General features: G+C 38.6%; 1 protein-coding gene across 1 annotated transcript in view; it reads left to right on the forward strand.

Annotated features, from left to right (window-relative positions):
• PIR121 (transcription activator) overlaps positions 1-23,974 on the forward strand; it is a 54,917-nt gene that overhangs the window by 28,779 nt on the left and 2,164 nt on the right. Inside the window, exons 21-27 of the mRNA XM_059581392.2 lie at positions 2,467-2,586; positions 2,692-2,835; positions 5,279-5,428; positions 5,882-6,025; positions 13,353-13,440; positions 19,857-19,984; positions 22,105-22,312. Coding sequence (XP_059437375.2) covers positions 2,467-2,586; positions 2,692-2,835; positions 5,279-5,428; positions 5,882-6,025; positions 13,353-13,440; positions 19,857-19,984; positions 22,105-22,312 — 982 coding nt within the window. The remainder of the gene's footprint in view (positions 1-2,466; positions 2,587-2,691; positions 2,836-5,278; positions 5,429-5,881; positions 6,026-13,352; positions 13,441-19,856; positions 19,985-22,104; positions 22,313-23,974) is intronic.

Genomic DNA, 23,974 nt, shown 5'->3' on the forward strand with positions numbered 1-23,974 from the left:
TTCTCTAAATTCCCTGTCATGCTGCACTACAAAAGTGTGAGAAAAAGGTGTGGCTCTCTTTCCTTGGTTCTTTATACCATCCAGATATATTGGTCTAACATTTTTATTTTACCTAAGAAAGTGATTAGATTAATTGAGCAAAAGTTTAATCGATTTTTATGGAATGGAAATGATGCTTGTGCTGGCAAAGCAAAAGTCTCTTGGGATGCTCTTTATGTTCCTAAGATGGAAGGGGGTTTGGGATTGAGGAAACTAGAGGATTGGATTAAAGCATCCATTCTTAAGCATATATGGAATCTCTTCACTAAGGCTGGCTCTCTTTGGGTAGCTTGGGTGAAGATGAATTTGATAAAACGAAGGTGATTTTGGTTGCTCAAGGTCCCTTCTATTACTTGGTGTTGGAGGAAGATTCTGAAGCTTCGAGTGTTAACTAAGAATTTTTTCAAATTTCAGATTGGGGATGGGTGTGGAATTTACGTGTAGTTGGAAGTTTAATTCCTGTGCTGGGAATATTGTTCTATGCTTGAGTTGGGGTATTCATCAACAGCCAACAGGTATTGAGCTGAGGAGTGCTGATCTGATAGTAGTTGTTTTGTTTTTTAGTTTGGAAGTTTGCTTGTATCCAGTTGTTTTGTACTGTGGAAAAGGCTTGTGTTTTGTTGAGTTGTAGTGGCTGGTTTTGGTTTTGGCTTTCCTCAGAAGATTGAGGATTGCTGTGATTGTTTAGGTGAGATTTGTTGTTGATTCGGTGGGTTGGCTGTATTTGTTTTATTTTCCAGTAGTTGACCAACTGGAAAGAATTGTAATTGTTTTGTTGGTGTTATAAAAAAATTTCATTCATCCAAAAAACAAAAAGGCATGACTCTCTCAATCACGCGACTCTATGCGTTCTCTTTCTCGACACTATCACGTTCTCTGTCACCATAGACTGGCTGAATAGGTTTTTTTAAAGATATCAGAGGGTCGGCTAAAGAGGACTTCATTTGCTGTATTCCCAATAGGTTAGGCATGGTGGGGTGGATAAAATTTGTTGGATTCCCTCGAAAAGAGAATTTTGAGGTGAAGTCATACTATCAGGTAAGGGTTAATTCGGCACCGGTGGTTGGCCCTTGGAAGATTATTTGGAAGAATAAAGCTCCTCCGAGAGTGGCTTTTTTCGTGTGGACGGTGGTGCTGGGAAAAATATTAACGTTGGACAATTAACGTTGGCCCTTGGAAGATTATTTGGAAGAGTAAAGCTCCTCCGAGAGTAGCTTTCTTGTATGGACGGCGGTGTTGGGAAAAATATTAACGTTGGACAATTTACGTAAGAAGAACATTATAATGACAGAGTGGTGTTGTATGTGCAAAAATAGTGGTGAATCTATTGATCATTTATTATTGCATTGTGGAGTTGCTATAGAGGTATGAAACATGGTTTTTCAGCTGTTTGGTATTACGTGGGTGATGCCAAGTAGGATGAAGGGGAATGTTTGGGAAGTTGAAGAGGACAGAGGGGTAATCGTACAGTTCTGTAAATTTGGAGAACGGCTCCTTTGTGTGTAATGTGGTGCTTGTGGAGAGAAAGGAATGCACGGAGTTTTGAGGACCGTGAACTTGGACTCATAGAGTTGAAGAAAAGGATGCTCCAAACACTTTTCTCCTGGAAAGTATTGTGGCATTCATTGCAAGTCTCAATGCTTGCGGAATTCGTAGATTTATGTGCTTCATTTTCAGCTTAAAAGCTTGTATATGTGGGCTCTGTTGTATACTTCCTATGTACATGAGTTGCGCCTCTTGCGCTTTTTATAAATTGATATTACCTAAAAAAAAAAAAATTGCCTAGGAGAAGGAAAGTAATTCAGCTGAAACACAAACTCCAAAACCAAATACAAAGCAACTTTGCTGAGCCTTCTTCTTCATTGTAAAATAGCAAGAGATTTATGTAGCTCGCTTTTTAATTTGTTTGGTGTTAATTGGGTTTTGCCTAGAAGGGTAAGAAAGTTGTTGGTGAGTTGGGGAGGTCAAGAGGGGTGTCATAACATTTTGGAAGTTGGCTCCTTTATGTTTAATGTGGTATATTTAAAGAGACCGGAATGCATGGAGCTTTGAAGATAGAGACGTTCGGTGGTAAAGCTGAAAAAGTTAACATTCAACTCCCTTTACACATGGATATCAGCACATAATTGTTTGCCTTTTTCTAGTTTTGCTGTTTTTTGATATGTTCTTTTTCTCCTAAATAACGGGTTCTCTTGTATACTTTCCTATGTGCTAGGGTTGCGCCCTCTACTCTTTTCTAATGGGAATAAATTACTTATACAAATAAATAAATTTATGTTTACGGACATGTACATATTTAGTGGGATGTAAACATTTAATTCTAGACTTAAAATCCACATTTCTATAGATTTAGGGTATGTATTTATTTGGGTTCGATTAGAATCTTTCTCTCTCTCACAACTTGACCAATATTTTTATGGTGTATAGTTACTTGGGAGGAGCATTGATTTAAGAAGTTTGATTGCGGAACGGATGAACAAGGTTTTCAGGGACAATCTTGAGTTTCTGTTTGATCGTTTTGAGTCTCAGGATCTATGCGCTATAGTGGTAAGTAGTTTCATTTTTGTTCTTTTGATTCTTGTTATCATTGAAAACGCTGTTTGTTTACCCTATTCCATTAACAGAAAACTAACACAATAGTTTGGTATTTAGGAATTAGAGAAGCTGCTTGATATCTTAAAACACACCCATGAATTGCTATCAAAAGATCTTCTAATAGACTCTTTCAGTCTTATGTTGAATGAGATGCAAGAGAACATATCTCTTGTGTCATTTTCAAGTCGACTTGCTTCTCAGGTATGGCAAATATTTCTTTCTCTGATTCTTTTTTTGGACATATTCTGTTTTTTATTTATGCTCTCTCCCTCTCTCTCTCTCTCTCTCTTAGGCGCGCACTCTGTATAACAAGTCTTTTTGGATATATATTAATCCTGCCAATAATGAATTCCGAATTGTTGTTTGTGAGAATTGGATTGAAGTGTAATATCTTGTTCTGTCTGTTCAGTTCCAATTTGTTCAGGATGGATAGATAAAGCAAGAAAATTTTTAGCTCTTACTGCATCAACTGTTAATCTTATTGATTCCTGAGAAAATAAATAGTGAGAATTAAAAAAAAAAATTAAAAAAAAAAAAATTGTTTTGAATTTTAGGATGCATGTGAGATTTAATATACATTGTTAATTTCGGTATGGTTGATGTCGAAACAAAAATATTTGATGTATATGAGGATAATAAGTTTGGATAATTTGTTATCAATTTCTTTCAGCACTTGAATTCCTTTATTCTTCAAGCAGCTATTAAGAGCATGATTTAGTGGCCAAGAAAAGAGAAATGTAATGACTGAGTTCTCCAGTTGGTGCTAGCAAGTTTTTTCTTTTATATACAAACTGTTTGTGTTTCTAATGTAAGGACTTTCGCTAAAATATCTTAGTAAGACAAACTAACGCATAAATCCTAGAGTCACTGGACCTCCCAACAATAGGTTTCAGTTGACATTGATTTTTATGTGGCACTTTGTTGGCAGCTATCTTATAAATATTTTATCTTTTGTTCTAGACAATTATATTATTATTTTTTTTTTGAAGAGAAATTCATTCCGATTTCATTCATGAATAATCAAGAGTATGAAAGCTCTTACAATCACAGAGTATAAAGCTTTAAAATTCACAGCCGACGCTAAAGGATTACACGTCATAGAGGTCAAAAACATACAAATCTTACATTGAAATCCTATAACGTCTACATCCGCTAACCCATGCCCAATCTTCAGCATATAGAACAGATATGCCCGGTGCAGACTCAATCTGGGACATAGGTAGCCATTCTCCAGGCATGAGCAAAAGCACTACGCCAAAACTAGTTCTTCTTGACCCGAAAGGCCGGAAAATTATTCACGTCCTAAGCCCAAACACCAGGACAACAAAACAAGCAAGAAATTACAGGGAAAAAAATAAAACAACAAAAAAAACCACAACACATCAGCAAACAAAAAAAACCCAATCTTCAGCTTAGTTTCTCTGATTTTCTTTTTCTTTTCTCCCCCTCCTAGGCGCTCTCTGTTTATACTCCCCGTGTATGTGGGTTGCGCCCCTCTGCGCTTTTTTTTATATATCATCATTACTTATCAAAAAAAAACATCGGAGCAAGGAGCGGAGCAAAAAAAAGGGCGATGGAGAGATGCGGTGGCGATGGCAAGGTGGAGTCACGACAGGCGCTGTGCTATGAGGCACCAAGAGAAAAAAGCTAAGCAAAAACGAAACAAACGGGAAAACCGCAGAGAGGGGGGGGGGGGGAGGGGGAAGGAAGGAAGCAAGGCTTCTTCCCTCCTCCAATTTGAGGACCTGTGCTCTAGACAGTTATATTCTTTCATTGGTCTTTGACAGCATGTGTGTGTTATACAATTTGTTGCAACATAATGTGAATAATGGATAATACTGTGAACATTAATAACAGAACAAAGAAGTAAGCATCTTTTTTTTTTTGATAAGTAAATGTATTATAAAGCAAAGGCGCAAAGGGGCGCAACCCATTTACACGGGCGGTATAAAAAGAGAGCGCCTAAGAGGGAGAGAAATGAAAAAGAAAATCAGAAAAGCTAATCTCTAAAGGAGCTAGCCAAGCGGCCGTCCAAGAGTAAAGAGTAAATAGGAAAAAATGGGTCAATTCCTCTATAGTCCTAGTGGAATTATCTAAACATCTAGCATTTCTTTCATTCCATATACACCACATAAGACACAGAGGGATCATCTTCCACACAACTGCGCTACGGGATCGTCCTCCCGACCACCAAAGAAGTAAGCATCTATGGCAGCTGTTTATATAATCCGCACTTATTTGCTTATCAAATTCATGGAAGAGGATGGATGCAAAGGAGACATTGTTTTTTATGTCCATTTATATACTAATTTTTCGTTTGAATGAATGATGGTTTCAAGGCTGGTGGTGACACATCATTGGGAATCAGTGTTGAAACTGGTTACTCCTAGTCTTTTAAAATTACACTCATTGTATTAGCAGTATAGAAAACTTCCCCAATACCTTTATCTTATGCATTGGATTATGGATATTGGATTTGATAACTAGATGATATCTTGTATTATAGAAATTATCAAGTATCTTCTTACTTTTTTGCTGTTTGGACAAATCCTGGTTATTACACTAGAACTTTGACAAATGCGATGTTATTGCTCGTGTCATTAATTGTTAGTCTTCACTTAATCAATTTGTTATTGTTTATTAGATCTGGTCAGAGATGCAGAGCGACTTTTTACCAAACTTTATCCTTTCCAATACTACTCAGCGTTTTATCCGATCATCAAAGGTTCCCCTTGTTCCTGTTCAGAAGCCATCAGTTCCCCATGCCAAGCCTAACTTCTACTGTGGTACTCAAGTAAGGAACGTACCTTTATCACATTATTGTATTTTATAATTAAGATGCTGTCATACGTAATTGCGAAAGCAACTTTTACAGTTTCATAACTCTTATTTACCTTTTCTACACCCTACAAGAGGGTGTAGGGTTCTTTGTGGTTTTGGGTTGTTAGTTTTTGGGTTCTGTGTCTGTTTGGGTTGCTTTGTGGGTGTTGGGTTTTCTTTTGCTTTTTTTTGCTTCTGTTCTTGTTTGATCTACCTGGGGGGAGGGAGAGGCTCACGCTTTTTTATAAAATTTGCTTCATTACCTATCAAAAAAAAAAAGGTTTGAACCAGATGTATTATTGACCTAACTCACTTCTGTAAATATTTGGTAGCTAAAAAATAATGAGTAGCTTTCAATATAGCTCTACTTTGTCATGATATATTGTTTGTATTTGCTCTTAATTATTTTTTTTTGTTTTTATCATAGGATTTGAATTACGCTCATCAAAGTTTTGCACGACTGCATAGTGGATTTTTTGGAATACCCCATATGTTTTCCATTGCAAGACTGCTGGGATCTAGATCATTGCCCTGGCTTATTCGAGCGCTTCTAGATCATATATCAAATAAGGTTTGTCATGCTTCGCTAAAATTGATATGAATTACCTGTCGGAAAAAAAATTAATTAAAATTAAAAAAAAAATTAAAAATCATGTGAAGTTGCACAGGAAGGCGTGCAAGCTTTAGATTGAATTTAATGTTGCACAGAAAGGCGTACAAGCTGTTAGATTGAATTTGCTTTGTTTTGTTACTTTTATTAGTACTATTGATTCCATCCGAGTTACAAATGCTGTCATGATTGTTACTTATATATATATATATATATATATATATATATATATATATATATATATATTTTTTTTTTTGTATACTTCCTGTGTACTAGGGTTGCGCCCTTCTGCGCTTTGTTTAATACATCTTTATTACTTATCAAAAAAAAAAAAATGATTGTTACTTATATTTTTTTACTTCAAATATATTCATAAAAATTGGCTCATTTGTCAAAGGAATCTGTAAAATCCAATTGTAGTAGATCAGATCAACAGACTGGATAACTATGCATGAAACCTGTTATTTGCAAACTTTTCTTCTGTTACTTTTAGCGAGTCTTTTATGTGTCACGTAATCCTTTAGTTTAATTACATGCAAGTGACCCTTGAGGTCTCTGAATAGCTTTCACAGCCTGTAGTTTTCTGTTGCTGTCATGGCAGCATCTTGTGTGACCCAGATTTCTGACTGTTAATTAGGCACAATTTACACCATGTCTGAATTTGCAAAAGCATAATGATCTGATATCATACATTCTGTCAGCCAGCTTAAGCATTGTATATGTGCATTTTGTTGGTCTGCAATGCAACTTGAAAGATACAACTACTCAAGAAGACCTTTATCCCAACTATACATGAATTCTTTATAGCCCATTCAATTTTATCTGGAATCTCAGCCTTTTTAAAAATTGTAACTTCTATCTCCATTTTCATTTACTCTTTTTGTCTCCCTTCTTTTAGCAGTTCCAATATAAATCAAATCACTCCTCTGTACTGTTCCATTCACATCTTCGCAGCACATAGATGAATATTCTTGAGGCAAATTGAATTATGATAACATTAAAAGCTGTAGGATAATGATTACATCTGTTTCTGGTTCACCATTTTTCTTGTTCTAGTTAACGCTTATTCTGAAGTCCTTAATGATGAAATTGAGAATCCATCTTGTTGGCCACTATAGTGTTGTTTTTAATATAATCACTTGTGGAATAATTATAAGCTCTTTTCATGTGATTAGAGGCAGTCCCTTCATGCCATGGGTTGTTCCAACTGGCTAATATGTATATGTCAGTCTGTATAGCTCTGTGGTATCGTTAAATTTTCTTATTTAATTGAATTGTATTTTGTGTTTTCATCAAAACTGTTGGAGGTCATGGAATTATTGTAGAGTTTACCACATAAGTATATCCTATTTTGCTTCTTTTTTTTTTTTTTTTTTTTTTTTTTATTTTATGACGGGGAACCTCGACAAGGCAGGGCTCTTCAGATTCACCCTTCCAGAGTAAACTTCGGGCCCGTGCACCGTGCCCTCGGAAACTTTCCTACACGTATCAGGGTAAATCGTTGGTTTTTACACCAGGGGGTGTGCCCCAAGGGGGAGTTTGCGCCTAGCAAGTCTCAAACTTGGGATCTATGGGGTGATACTCCCTAAGACCACAAGCATCAACCACTAGGCCAACCCCTTGGGGTTATATCCTATTTTGCTATTCTTCTATATATATAGTTTGAGAGGGAAAGGTAGAGTAAGTTTAAAATCTCTCTCAAATTCTTCTCTACTCTTTACTCTTGGACGGCCGCTTGGCTAGCTCCGTTAGAGATTAGTTTTTCTGATTTTCTTTTTCATTTCTCTCCCTCTTAGGCGCTCTCTTTTATACTCCCCGTGTAAATGGGTTGCGCCTCTTTGCGCTTTTGTTATATATCACATTACTTATCAAAAAAAAACAAACCCTAACTTGTAAATGTTGTCAGAGTAATGATCCTTTATATTATATTTTGTGAATTTTAATCTTGTATGGTTCTTTTTTGTTTCTTATTTTCATTTATTTTCTTCCCCATTTATCCTCTCATTGGTTTTCCTCTTTTGTGCTGGCCTTCATCGAAAATCTACATAAGCCTTTGACTGATGTTTGTCATGTGGTACTTACTTGTCAATGGAGTTTAGGGCTTCGTCAGATGTTATGTTGGCATTTAGGGTGGTGGGAGAAATAGATGATGTGGAAGGGCTGGCTAGCATACTCGGGTGTGGGGTGGCCTCGTTGCCAATTATATATTTGGGGTTGCCATTGGGTGCTCATTATAAGGCAGCCCATATTTGGTCTTCCATAATTGCAAAAATGGAGAATAAGTTGGCAGGTTGGAAGAGGATGTACTTATCAAAGGGAGGTAGATTAACACTGATCAAAAGCACTCTCAAATTTACCAACATATTCCCTATCTCTATTCCCTATTCCAATGGGGGTGGCAAATCGTCTTGAAAAATTACAGAGAGACTTCTTGTGGGGTGGAATTGGGGATAAATTTAAATATCATTTGGTGAAATGGTCACAGGTGTGTACGCCAATGAAGTTTGGGGGATTAGGGGTGCGAAACTTGGTTCAATTTAACCAAGCTTTGATGGGTAAATGGCTATGGAGGTATGTGACAGAACGGGTGGCATTATGGAGGAAATTAGTGCATATTAAATATGATAGCAAACGGATGATTGGTGTTCCAAGGAGGTAGGGGGAACATATGGAGTGGGAGTGTGGAAATGTATTCGAAGGGGGTGGGAAGGCTTTGCACAACATGTGAGGTATGATATTGGAGACGGTACAAAAGTACTCTTTTGGCATGATGTATGGTGTGGGGAACGCCCTTTGAAACTCATGTATCCAGCTTTGTTCAATATTACATGTAATAAGAATGCGTGGGTGAAGGAGTACATGGAGAGACCGAATGATATTATTACTTGGAATGTACAGTTTTTTCGGCCTGTGCATGATTGAGAATTGGAGGAGGTAACGCACTTCTTTGCATTGTTGTATTCACAAAAAATTAGATGTGGAGGTGAGGATAAAATTTGTTGGATTCCGTCAAAAAGAAATAGCTTTGAAGTGAAATCCTATTATAAGTCTCTCTCTACACTGACGCAGGCGTTTGCTCCGTGGAAGAGTATTTGGAAGGTGAATGCTCCCTCAAGAGTGGCTTGCTTTGTGTGGACGGCGACGGTAGGAAAGATCCTCACTTTGGACAATTTATGAAAGATGAATGTTATGGTAATGGAGTGGTGTTATATGTGTAAACACTGGGGAGAGTCCATTGACCATCTATTCCTACATTGTGAGGTTGCAAATGAGGTGTGGAGTGTTTTCTTTCAACTCTTTGGAGTGAGCTGGGCTATGCCGCGAAAGGTGAGTGATATTTTGGCAATTTGAAGGGGTCAATTGGGTAATAGGCATGCTTTGCGTATTTGGAGGCTCGTCCCATTATGTGTGATGTGGTGTTTATGGTGTGAACGAAATGCACGCAGCTTTGAAGATAAGGAGAGCAGCATGATTGAGTTGAGGAAGTTGGCGTTACATACTTTGTTCTCTTGGAGCGGGACTTGGTTGAACTCGCATGAGTCCACCTTTTCTGATTTCTTAGAGCTTTGTAAATCTTTTTCTAGTCAATAGGGGTTACCCTTTATACCTCTTGTATACATGGGTTGCGCCCCTCATGCCCGTTTTGTTAATACACTTATTACTTATCAAAAAAAAAAAAGAAAAATGTTGGTTGTTTGTTAAATGGTTCCAGTTATGCCTTTGTAACAATCATCATCGTAAACACGATCGTCTTTAGTTTCTTTCATCAGAATTTCTGGTAGTGGATGATTTGTTGCTGATTTGATTGTTTATTTGCTTTCTGTTGTTCAGTTGTAAATGTCGTTGCTGCAAAGTGTCAGGGGAATCATTGTTGGTACATTTTGTAGATGGAGGGGTGTTTGGTTGTGGGGATAAGGTGTCATGTTATCCATGTTTACAGTCGTTCAGGTTTATATTTATCTGTGTTTATCTTATCCAATTGTGGGTTGTTTGGTTACTAAAATAAGATATCAAGTTATCCGAGTTTATCAGTTGTCCGGATTTATCTTATCCCGCTATAGGTTATCAAATTGACTGCAGTTAACTTGCATCAGTTCAACAGTTTGGTTCAGTTCAGCCGGTTCAACTCAGTTCAACTCCATCTGGTTCAACATAGTCTACTCCAAGTTAGCCTAGTTCAGTTTGATTTAGACTAGTTTAGGTCTGGTTCAAGCTGGATCTTCTCCTTCACTTCTTAATGTGTTTTCCAGAATTCAACATGTTGCACTATTAGATAGTGGTTTTCAGTTGGGTTTGAATCATAGTGGTGGTCAATCAGCCCTAGCTGCCTTTTATGGCGGTTCTAATGTTCTGTGTGGAGGTTGAGAACCTCGTAGATGTACTCATTGTGGTCGCAATATCAGTCGATGGATTACTATTGAGATTTGCATGGCAAACTATTTTAGCCAGCCAATTAGGTCCCTTATTTTTTTTTTTGATAAGTAAATATGATATAAAAGAGCGCAGAGGGGCGCAACCCATATACACGGGAAGTATACAAGAGAGCGCCTAAGAGGGAGAAAAATGAACAAGAAAATCAGAGAAACTAATTCCTATAGGAGCTAGCCAAGCGGCCGTCCAGGAATACAAAGTAAAGAAGAAAAAATGAGTCAAATCCTCTATAGTCCTAGTGGAGTTTTCAAAGCATCTAGCATTCCTTTCATTCCAAATACACCACATAAGACACAAAGGGATCATCTTCCACACTACCGCGCTTCGAGAACTTCCTCCCGACCACCAACAATCGAACAAGCCCCTCACCTTGCAAGGCATGACCCAAAACAGCCCAAACCGATCAAAAATAGTATGCCAAAGAACACTTGCAATCTCGCAATGGAGAAGAAGATGATCAACCGACTCTCCATTCTTCTTGCACATACAACACCATTCCACTACCACTATGTTCCTCTTCCGCAGGGTGTCGTGAGTCAAAATTTTGCCTAAGGCCGCGGTCCACCCGAAAAAAGCCACTCGCAATGGCACCTTTGTCCGCCAAATGCTCTTCCAAGGAAACAAATCATGATCACATTTGGACAAAGCCTTGAATAGGGACTTAACCTCGAAAATGCCTTTCTTAGACGAAGACCATCGAATACAATCCATAGCACCTAAGGATATCTTGTACGAATACAACCGGTCAAAAAAGGAGGAAATCAAATCCATCTCCCAATCCTGAACCGATCTCACAAAAATGACATTCCATTCGACAACCCCATTCCTCCAAATAAAGTTATCCTTCACCCAAGCTTCTTTATGTCTGGCTATGCTGTACAAAGACGGGAAAGCATGCTTCAAAGAGGAGTCCCCACACCAGATATCATGCCAAAAGCGAACTTTTGAACCCACCCCCACCTCATAATGAATACCTTTGGCAAAAAAATTCCAACCTTGCCTAATGTGCTTCCATAAACCCACACCATGGGAACCCGAAACCTCCTTTGTGCACCAACCACCCTCCTGATCTTCATATTTAGCTTTGATAACCTTATACCATAGAGCCTCACTCTCATTAGCATATCTCCAAAGCCATTTACCCAGAAGCGCTTGATTAAAATGATGCAACTTACGAATGCCAAGCCCACCATACCGAAGGGGACGACAGACTTGATCCCAATTTACAAGATGTAGCTTATGCTCTTCTCCCACCCCTCCCCATAGGAAGTCTCTTTGTACTTTCTCAAGTCTTTTAGCTACACTTATAGGAATTGGGAACAGAGACAAAAAGTAAGTCGGAAGATTAGAGAGCGTACTCTTAATGAGAGTTAAACGGCCTCCTTTAGAGAGATACATTCTCTTCCAACCTGCCATCTGACGCTCCATTTTTTCGATCACATCATTCCACATAACCTTATCCTTATGTCCCGCCCCAAGAGGGAGACCCAAATACTTCATCGGCAAGTCGGCAACACTACACCCAAGAATATTAGCTAAAACCCCTATGTTCTCCACCTCACCAATAGCCACAATTTTAGATTTACCAAGATTCACTCTCAAGCCCGACACAGCTTCAAAACATAGAAGAATGAGACGCACATACCGGATTTGCTCGATAGAATCTTCACAGAAAATCAATGTGTCATCAGCAAATAAAGAGTGAGAAACCACTAACTCCGATAACCCCCTATTTCCCACCGAGAAACCAGTCAAAAAGCCTTGGTCAACCGACACATTCACCATCTTACTCAAGGCCTCCATAACCAGCACAAAAAGTAACGGAGAAAGGGGATCCCCTTGCCGAATTCCCCTTGAGCTATTAAAGAAGCCTTCCGGAGAACCATTCACAAGGATGGAAAATCTTAGCCAATTAGGTCCCTTATGAAACTTATATCTCATAAACAGGCCATTTTCTCCTCATCCACATCTACCTTTGTCTAGTTAGGTACTTAAATCATCCACTCGCAATACATATAATTGATACTGGAGCTTTTGAATATATATAATTGATTGTCTAAATATTTTATCCAATTATCATTCTATAAAATCTCCATAGAGTATTACTCTTGCTAATGGTTCTCTGGCGAAGGTTTGAGGTTTGAGGACCTTTCAGCTTAGCCCTTCCATGTTATAATCATCCATTTTAGTTGTTCCCCCATTTCTTTCTAGTTTGTTGTGTATTGGCAATGTTTCTTAGTCCCTTCAGTGGTTCATAATCTTCTATCATTTTCTGTGTATTCAAGATCTAAAGATGGAGAGGGAGATTGGCATTGGCATGAAGTTGGTGAACTTAACTTCCTTGACTTCAGGCCTTCTTCCCTCTAGCCATCCAATTTTCATTATTTCCATTTCAGTGGTACTGTCGTCTTGGCCTTCCTTTTATTTCTACTTAAATATGTCAAGTTTCAAGTCTTAGTCATATGTCATGTTTTTCTTGTGTAGCTTCTCAACGTAGAAGACATCATCGAAAGTCTTTTTAACCTAGAGTTGATTGTCGTGTTTCAAGTTGTTTTGAATTGATTCGTTCTTATGTATTAGGACCAATAATCATTTAAATTTCATTCTTCTGTGACATTTGTGGATGATCATTCTTGTATGACATGTGGATGATCATTCTTGTATGAGCCCCAAAATCTCTAAATCCATAGTGATTAGGTACTGAACCGTATTAGATGCTGCATCACAGTATTAATGTTCATTTAGTAGCATGAACATATCTAAAACATTCTCTGTGTATCTTATATATGTTGAGATTTTATTTGAAGATGATACTTAATTGTGATTTTGTCTAATGTTTCACGCGTGCATGTTTCAGATAGCTACACTTGAACCAATGATCACAGGATTGCAAGAAGCATTGCCAAAATCTATTGGATTGCTTCCTTTTGATGGAGGTGTTACAGGTACCAGACTGTTGCAAATTTGTTTTTTTTTTTTATAACGTAGGAGAACTTTACTCAGATTAATTGCACGTCACAAACACATATTGTACAACAATCCTCACCGTTAGTCAAACTCCTACGGATAACTGACCCCACCCACCAGAGCCAGTTACCAGGTAATCCAGGAGCTTTCACCCCTGACGGGCTAATTTTTATTGAAGTCTTTTTTCTTTTTTTGCTTTATTATTCACATCATTACTAGAAACAATCTTCCGTTCACATAGTGTAAAATGCAAAACAAAACTGTTGCAAAGACTTTGGTCATTCAAAGCTGACGACAGCATTGGACGCTTTTCGATGCATCAAAGTAGACCGTAATACATTTGGGATTTAGAAATGTTACTGAAATTAGGGGAATCTTTGTTGATGGTTCATACAGGGATAATGTAAACATGAATAAAAAAAAGTAAAATATTATATTGAAGTGAAAAAGTAATAGGGACACCACCAAAGCTATCATCGCGGTTTTTATTTTTATCAAAGTATGATCTGCTTAAACTTGATGACTTTCTCATCTTTTCTGTTCATAGTTTAAAATCTCAAAGTAAAAATGCAGAGCATGGGAGTTAAATTACCAAGCGAAAAGAAACAAGAAAATACCCAAATTCAGGACAATGAATAAGTTGATTGTTAAAATGCATGTGCCTTCACGTATTGTGTAGGAAAGAGTAGTACATTTGGCCAAACACAATAATGAATGTTGCTCAAATGTGAACTTGCTTTAAAAAAGAAAACGCTATTGTATTACATATATTTATTGACAGTTTCTGTCAAGATTATTCTCCACTATAAATTGAAGAGTTCCTAAACCCAACATTCTAGATGAGTCTGTGTAATGCATGAAACGAATGTCACTTTTTTGAGATGGACATTAAATGTCAAACACTGCAACTTTGTGAGATCTAGACAGACAGCTACAATACATGTTTTGATTATTTAATATGATGCGCGCTCAAGTTTTTTTTTTTTTTTTTTTTTGATAAGTAATGTTTATTTATCAAAAGTGCAGAGGGGCGCAACCCTAGTACCCAAGGAGTATACAAGAGAACCGCCTAACTAGGAGAAGAGAAAAGAACAAGGAAATCAAGATAGCTAATCACTAAAGGGGCGAGCCAAGCTACTGTCCAAGTGAAAAACGTGTAGAAAAAGAAGGCCATGAGTTCCTCCAAGGATCTCTCAAAATCCTCAAAGCATCTCGTATTCCTTTCTAACCATAAACACCACACGAGGTACAGAGGAACCATTTTTCACACAACAGCACTCCGAGAACGACCTCCCGACCACCAACAATAAGCAAACAAGCCCGCAACCTTACTAGGCATGACCCATGACAATCCAAACCGACTAAATATAGCATACCATAAAGAACGAGCGATCTCACAGTGGAGAAGAAGATGATTGATCGTCTCACCATCCGATTAGCACAAGCAACATCTATTAATCACAATAAGATTCCTTTTTCTAAGATTATCAATAGTGAGGATCTTCCCTAACACCGCCGTTCAGGTAAAGAAAGCCACTCTCAAGGGTGCCTTGGTGCGCCAAATACTCTTCCAAGGAAAAGGACTAGCCTCTTTACTTGCCAGAATATTATAAAAAGATCTAACATCGAACTTCCCTTTGCTAGACGGAACCCACCAAATTTTATCCTCCTCTTCCCTGCTCATTCTATGGGAATATAACAAAGTATAGAACGAGGCTAGCACTTCCAATTCCCAATCATGTACCAACCGAAAAAAGCTAACATTCCATTGAGGAGACCACCCGTGAAATTCATATTGTCCGCAATAGACACATCTTTTGCACTAGCTATGTTGTATAGGCCTAGAAAAAACTTCCTTGAGACTCGCTTCTCCGCACCAAACATCATCCCAAAATCTAATTTTGGACCCATCACCTAGATCGAATCTGGTGTGGCTAGAAAACAGCCTCCACCCCCTAGTAATATACCGAGTCCCACCCCATGAGGCCTAGGAGTATCAACAAAATGCCAACCACCCCACTCAGAACCATACTTGGCATCCACGACATTTCTCCACAAAGCCTCTCTTTCATGCGCATAACGCCACAGCCACTTCCCTAACAGAGCTTGGTTGAACACTCTTAACTTCCTGATCCCTTAGCCACCTTCAGAGATAGGAGAGCAAACCTTGTCCCAGTTGACGAAGTGATACTTGAACTCTTCGTTTAAACCACCCCATAAAAACTCACGTTGAAGCTTCTCTATACGCTTGGCCACATAAGCAGGTATAAGGAATAGGGACAAGAAATAAGTAGGAAGATTAGAGAGTGCTCTTTATAAGAGTAACCCTACCTCCCTTAGAAAGATACAACCTTTTCCAACTAGCCAACCTATGATCAACCTTTTCCAAGTATTATTTAATATGATACATGTTCAAGTATCACTTGGTGAATTGGTCAAAGGTTTGCACTCCGATCAAGGAGGGAGGGCTGGGTATCATAAATTTAATGGTGTTCAACCGCGCTCTTTTAGGAAAATGGTTGTGGCGCTATGGGATTGAGAGAGATGCTTGATGGAGAGTGGTGGTAGATTCGAAGTTTGGAAGCTTATGGGGCGGGTGGTGTTCTCTTGAGCCTGGAGGAGCTTTTGGGGTGGGGTTGTGGAAGAATATCAGGAAAACGTGGGAGACTCTCAAAGGCTTTACTAGACATGTGGTGGGGGATAGGACTAGGATTAGCTTTTGGCATGATTTGTGGTGTGGAGATATGGTTCTTAAGGTAGCTTTTCCAATTTTATTTGGTATTGCTTGTGCGAAGGATGCCTCAGTTGCGGCTAATATGGAGATGTTGGGTGGTTCCAATCAGTGGAATATGAGTTTTTGTAGAGAGGAAGGATCTCTGCTCTCTGCTCTCTCTCTCCCTCTACATTTTTTAGGTTAGCAAGATAGTTTTCTGCCCTAGCGGCGGCACTGTGCGCTAGGCTCTGGTTAGCCGCTATGGAACGGCGCTTCTCCATAGAAGCGAAATCCTTTTGCCTGTCAGTGAAGGAAGGGTGTCCTGATCTTTGGTTGGAGGAAAAGAGAAAAGGGTTCGTAGGGGTAATTTTCGTGAGCCAACCTTGTGCTTCATGGTTGGTGGATATGGTCGAGGAGGCGAGTCAATCTCTGTTGAAGGTTGATATCGCCAAGTCATACCGCGAGGGCGATAAGGCTTTGATGGTGCATGGGGGTGTTAATAAGGCAGGTAGTTTCCTGGAGGTGGCCGTCTTTGCTGAGGGAGGTCGTAAAGGAATCATTTGGCTACTTGTGGGCCGTGGAGGGAGGGGATGGCGTCGGTTTGCAAATGAGTTGCGGAGGTTGTTGGGTCCAACAGCCTCTGCGCACCCTGTTCCAGGGACGCAGCTCAAGCTTGGTTTGGGAGAATCCATCTCTGGATGTCACCCTGGGCGCTCCTTTGCGGAGGTTCTTCGACTGGCGGCTAGTTCTGAGGAGCCTTCCGTTGGGAGGAGGGTTAGATCTTCACAACTCATTGATCTTTTCCCGGTGAAGGACTCTTTCGAGCCCGGGTATCGTGAGTATGAGTCGCGGGTGATGGTGGATTGTTTGGCGTTGGAGTCGCCGGATCTTGCTAATCTGGTTACATGTTTTATCCCCGCGGCGGATCATACGAAGAAGAAGAAGAAGAAGAATAAGACGTTGCTAGGTCTTTTACGTTCTGTTTTGGGCCAGGTCCTAGCTGGGTTAGTTAAAGGACTTTTAGTTGGGCTGGGTGTTCGCGAGTTTGGGTCTTTCCTTAAGCCCAAACACGCTGGGTATTTCAAGACAGTTTGGCGTAGGGGTATGAAGCGTCGTGTTAAGTGTTTGCCCAAGTCTTAACAGTGTGGACCTGCCTCGCCGGGAGAGTTTGATGTTTTGGCCGATCGTAGGGAGGCGTACGTATCTGAGGTATTTGCGCCGGTTGCCGGTGGTCTCGCCGGGGTTTCCAGCGATGATTCCGAGCTTGCATTGGTGGGGCTGTCGTTGACGGAGGTGCATCCGGAGTCAAATCAACAGGTTTGTGCGTCGGGGTCTGTGTCTCTTGAAACGGCGACGGTCCCTGTTTTTCCGACGAAGGCTGCTCTGTTGCCGGAGAATACCCATAACTGGTTGTTGACTCTGGTGAGTACCCATGTCTCTCCTTTGTCTCCGGTGGTGGTCTCTGCTCCTCCGGTGGGAGCTGGTGCTGTTCCGGCGAAGGAGGTTGAACCCGTTAAGACTGCTCCGGCGAAAGGGTTGCTACGTCGGGGGTTTTTAGGGTCTAGAAATGTTTCTTCTTCCTCTCTGCCTGGGATGAAGGAGGCTTCATCGTCGGTAAAGGGCTCTAAGGTTGTAGTCGAAGATTCATAGACCTGTTCTATTTCGGGAAAGCATGCGGCTGAGCTGGGTTTGAGAATAAGCGAACCTTTTCCTCGAATGTCAGAGAGTGGTGCTCCGATTTATTCCTCTGTTTCCAAATCTCAAGTAGGGTATGCCCGGAAGGTGAAGGAGAAGCTTGCCAAGCAGTTGCAGAAGAACAAGGAGCTGTTTGCCAACGTTGTAGTGGAACCCTCCGAGAAGGGGGTGGGGAACTATTCGGAGGTGGTTATAGATGCGGTGAATTTCGCCTCTAGTGTGGGACTGTCTAATGGTGAAGGAGGTGATGAGAAGAGTCTTTTGAATCTCTTTTCGAATATTGAAGAAGAGCGGGAGCCCTTTACCTCTAAGGCAAAAGGGAAGCGGGAAATCAAGAATTTAGAATGCTCCATCAACTATGAGGTTAGAGAGAGACTTTCTCCGAAGCGGTACTATCGCCGTCGGGGTTGTGTTGGGACCAAAAATGCATTCTCCTTTCCTCCAGAGGTGCATTAGGGTTCTGGTTTTTTTTAGGGCTGGTGGTGGGTTTGTGGGCTTCAGTGTTTGGGTTTTTTGGGTTCTTGCTTTGGTTTTTCGTTTGGTTGTGGTTTTAGTTGGGTTGGGTTTCTTTGGGGTCTGTTTTTTGGGTTTATATTGGGCTACCTATGTATACTCTCTTGTGTACTTAGAGGCGCATTGCGCTTTTTTTAATATATACAATTTACTTATCAAAAAAAAAAAAAGTTTTTCTAGAGAGTCACATGATTGGGAGTTGGAAGTCTTTGCCTCCTTTCTCCAGGTGTTACATTCAGTCAGAATAAGACAAGAGTGTGAAGATAGATTATGGTGGATTTCCTCCAAAATAGGCCTCTTCAAGGTCAAGTCCCTCTTTTACTCCTTGGCTTTGTACTGAATGTAGGAGTTTCCCCTGGAAGAGTGTGTGGCGGACGCAGGCTCCTCCGAGAATGGTCTTTTTTCTGTGGTCAGCGGCTCTGGGCAAAATTTGGACCTTAAATAATTTCAAGAAGCGACACGTTATTGTGATAAACAGATGTTGCATGTGTAAGAGAAGCGAGGAGACGATGGATCATCTTCTTCTTCATTGCGAGGTTGCTTCTGCTTTGTGGAATGCCATCTTTAGTCGCTTTGGGATGGCTTGGGTGATGCCGAGACGGGTATTCAATTTGTTTGCCTGTTGGTGGTCTTCTGGAAGGCGGAGGAGTGCCGCAGTCTGGAAGATTGTGCCTATATGCCTCTTTTGGTGTTTATGGCAAGAAAGGAACAATAGGTGCTTTGAGGACTTCGAGAGGTCCTTGGAGGACATTTTATCCTCTTGTTTTCATACATTGTATCTTTGGATTGTAGCGTATGTGTCCCCGTTGTCAATTAGTTATGATGATTTTCTTGCTCGCTTTTCCTTTTCTAGTTAAGTGATTCTTTTGTATACTCCTTATATACTTTGAGGCGCCTTACGCTTTTAATAAGATTTGGATATTACATATCAAAAAAAAATATGATGCATCGACATGTGTTTCTTGTATATGAAAAACCACTAAGAATAACTTGAGATGACAAATGCAAAATTAGGTCTCTTACAAAAGATAAGACTCCTGGAAATCTTTGAAATAATGGAAGTGGACAATTCTCTAAAGTGTCCAAACGTGTTTCTGAAAAGTTTAAGCATGTTTTTGTTCGACACAGCAATTGTCAATTGGCACAACGGGTTTATATCTCATTAGGAATTCGGCATATATATTGCTTGTGTTCACTAATCTGATTTGAAGCTGACCAAAACATGATGCCTTTTCATGGGTTCTTTAGTCACTTGTATTCAGTGCTAGAACCCATGTAAGGTCGACAGGGAAAAACAGTTTTGTGGACTACTAACCATCCTCTTGTGGTGTTTCAGTTTTCATATCCACTGAAGTTATTGTTCCTTTTTGAGATATCAGATTTTTAGCATGCATGCTCTTGTTGTTTCTGCTCCCATTTTCTTGGACTCAGTCTCTCCTTTCCTAGTTTGTGAATTTAATTCTCCATATACAGGTTGTATGAGACTTGTGAAAGAACAACTTAATTGGGGGACAAAGTCAGAGCTCAAAGCAGAGGTTCTCCGTGGGATAAAGGAGATTGGAAGCATATTATATTGGATGGGGCTTCTTGATATTGTGTTGGTTAGTGTCCTACACTCTTCATCAAATTGACTGTGTCTAGGGATTTCTCACTGAAGCAAATGCAGTTCAGATTTTAGTTAAATCAGTGGCTCCTGAATTTGCAAACTTCAAAAATATTAACAATGCGTTGGAATTTCTTTTGGTACACCCACACCGACGCCCAAATCAACTTTATCCTTTACTGATCAGTATACCTGTGTTATATTTGTTTAATTCAATCTTGGACTTCCTTTACTAATCAATATTTTACACTTAATTGCAACATAGACATAAAAAAGGGGGAAAAGTATACATACTCTCCTCAAACTACTACTCTTTCATTGTCAATGTCCTCAATAAAAAAAAAAATAAAAAATAAAATAAAATAAAAAAAAAAAAACAATTTATAAGGATATGTTTTAAAAAATTATTTTTTTAAAAAGGGAAAAAAAGAATCCAATTTATAAAGATTTTTTTTTTTTAAAAAAAAAAAAAAGATTAATTTAAAAAAACAATATAGAAGAAACTAAAAATTTTAAAAAAAAAATTATAAAAAAAAAAACGAAAATCCAATTTATAGGGAGTTTTTATATTTTTATATTTTTTTTCCAAAATTTTTTATTTTTTATTTAATATATATATATAAAGGAAGAAAAAGAAAACAATTTATCAGAATTTTTTTAAAAAATTAAAATTTATTTTTTAAATTTTTTCTGTTAATTTATAATGATATTTTTGTCTTATAGAAACTGTTCTATGGTCATTTTTGTCTTTTTGTTGGCCTTAGTGGGGAGATCGACACAATTGATAGTTTGGGGGGAACATTAACAATGGAGTGGTAGTTTGAAGGGAGTATGTGTACTTTTCCCTAAAAAAAAATTAAAATAAAATATGAGGGAGCTATACATCTTAGAAAAAAAAAAATTGAAAGACAGCAAGAAAGTAATCCATTACACGCAACATTGCTTTGTGGGACATTCTGTATTAATTGATAAGTCCTCTTCTTACTGCATTCATAGGATTTTTTCACAAATCTGAGTTGTGGTCTTAGATCTTTATGGTGTTGTCACCACCGAAAAGCTCTCTGCTTCAATGTTGCCTGAATTCTAATGAATTAAGGAGTTAGATTTTTCCTGATTCCATATTTGTTGCAAGAATTGATGAACCCAAAAGATTTTTTATTTTGCTATCAATAGCGTTGGAAAGCTGTTTCTTGTCAGTTTTCTGCTTATTCAACCTATATCATGGTATCGCCATGCTTTGCGATATGACTGGATACAGAATCAATTCCTTGAATGAAGCTGAAACAAATAATTTTTAAGTCTTCAATTTTGTTGACTTGAGAATCAATTGCATGAACAAATACCAATCTTGCTCATGATGTTTATCATGTGAAATTACTTCTATATGCATAAGCATTGTAGGAGCCTCAAATCTGTCTTTTTTCCTGTTTTTTTTACTTTTGGTATAAGTGGTGATCCAAATATAGATAAGAATTGATAAAAGAAAGGCGAAAAAATATATTCTCCTCTGACCCCATAATTTGTCTCATTTGGGAAACAGACATTTTATGGAGCATTTAATTCCTTGCCAACTCAAATTTTCGTCTATTCTCCCAGAATCACCTTTGTATTATTTTGCTTCGAACTTTTCATGCTACAAACTTCAAAATAAGGATAAAAAGGGTATGTGAAAAATTCAAATTTTAACTTTTTAGTATGGGACACAAACTATGGGGCAAACGAATTTTGCAAAGGTATTCGTCATGAAATGAGAGTCTAAAAACAATGGTTATTCTATCAATTAGATCCTTTGTTTACATACACTAAAGAATCTAGGTACACCTGTTTCTTCATATTTCATATACTCAGTTATGTTCAATAAGAAGATTCAGAATGGATCTATATAATTAAAAACCTTTCATTTAAACATTGAGATTTTATCTCTCACATTTTCATAATCAGTAATATAAAATGTTATTAAGCATGATGGAAGCCAATTATAAAATGTTATTAAGCATGATGGAAGCCAATGATATTGATTATTGTCATCTTATCACTTTTTATCATCTTTGATGTTGTCAATGTCTTTACCTGCTTGAGTGATTTCTGCTTACTTTTGCATTCTTGCATGCTCAACAGAGAGAAGTGGATACCATGCATTTCATGCAAATTGCCCCATGGTTGGGTTTACTTCCTGGTGCAGATGGGCAGATATTGCATTCTCAAGATGGTAGCGATAGCCCTATTGTCAACCTCTTTAAAGCTGCCACTACTGCTGTAGTGTCAAACCCTAGGTGTCCAAATCCATTATCTTTCCACACCATATCAAAACAGGCAGAAGCTGCAGGTGCGCAATTGCACATCTTCCAATCTGTCTGTTATTTATCCCTGTTTATGTGCAGGTAAAACAGAACTTTTGCCAGTTCAATCTCTGTGATGCAGTTGTAACAGTATAATGTTCATAAGCATCTATCCATCCCTTTCATGGTGTCATCTTTATCTTATGAAATCTGAACTTCCTGCTAAAACTTGTTGGAACACAGATTGGTTACCATAGGAATAGCTCTTTTTTGGCTTGTTCAAGGCATCTTTTTTGTGTTACTGTTGCATATATGCATTCAGAAACAACCTTAAAAGACAAAATTGGAACCATTTGAAAGCAAGCTTGGGAAAATGGTTAGAAGCTAATAAATAGATGAGTGAAGCATATTAGTCTATCACAAATTAGCTGGAAGAAGTTGATGAATAAGAAAGATGAAGAGTGATGGAGATGAGAGGAGGATGTAGGTGGGGAATGAATGGTAAATTTGAAGCAAATTGGTAAGATTCTGTTGTGGTGAGATCTGATGTGGGCTTTTAAATGTTGTTCTTAATAACTTTAATTGCTCTTCCGGGATAAAAACCATTAGAGAAATGCCCTAAAACCTCCAAGACTTTGTTTTCAAACTTACTATTCGCTTTGATTCACACTTGCTGCTCATGATAATCCAGAAATTTTGCAAATGTCACTTTAAAAAGCTTTACATTTTCTTTCCAGTTGCACAGTGCTCCACCAGGTTTGTACCCAAATCATGTCAAGGAGGAACATTTGTTTGAGATGTTATGTCATTCTTTAAATGTGTATAATTTCATTAAGGATGCATATAAAACTTGTGCCAAATTCATGACTGGACATATCTTTGAGAACAGCAATGAAGCTATTCAAGGAATTTTTGAGTGCAACACTGCTAATATGCCAACTTGTGACATATATCACGATGAAGGATGTCAAGGATTGCATCGATTTGGATTATGAGGACATTGCATGTGTTTGTTGAGTCTTACATTGGGGCATGGTTTAGTTCAATCTAGGCCATATGAACCGATATGGATAGCCCCGATAGTGACTGATCTTTTTGGGATATTGTACCAATGTGGCATCCCATCAGTGGGTCATGGCACAACTTTTTGAAACTCTGGATAAAATAGTGTGTTGAGAATAAAGATGCTTTGCTGGCAATAAGTGTTTCAGGTGATGATATTGTGTTGGAATCTAAGATTGATGTGGACATATTATTGGGAATTGGATTTGGTGAGTTTCTTTCTTTTTGTATTGGGTGACACTTCAAGTTGATAAGAGAGGATTGTATTGCTTGAAGGTTATCTAGGAATCAGAATTTTTAGCATAATGATATCATATGGGGGTTTGGGTCCCTTGTTAGTGTCAGTGTGTTTTGTGAGCTTCATTTACATTTTTAGGCCACTTCTTAACAGCATGGTACCAAAATCTGGTTCTGTTTGGTCGTTGGTTCAAGTCTTGATGACCTTGATTCAATTGATTAGTTTTATACTGCATGTGCAAATGCACCCTTGGTGTTCATTGCATGGTTTACTTATTAAATCTCTTAGCCTGAACGAAATATCGATAAAGTTGGGCCAGCCACTCTCTAAATTTTACTTTCAGGACTGGTTTAGTTCAGGACTGGTTTAGTTTAGACGGTTTATAGTAGATGCAAGATCAAGTTAAAGG

The sequence above is a fragment of the Corylus avellana genome, chromosome 1, assembly GCF_965113065.1.
Source record: "Corylus avellana chromosome 1, dhCorAvel1.hap1.2, whole genome shotgun sequence".
NCBI lineage: Eukaryota > Viridiplantae > Streptophyta > Magnoliopsida > Fagales > Betulaceae > Corylus > Corylus avellana.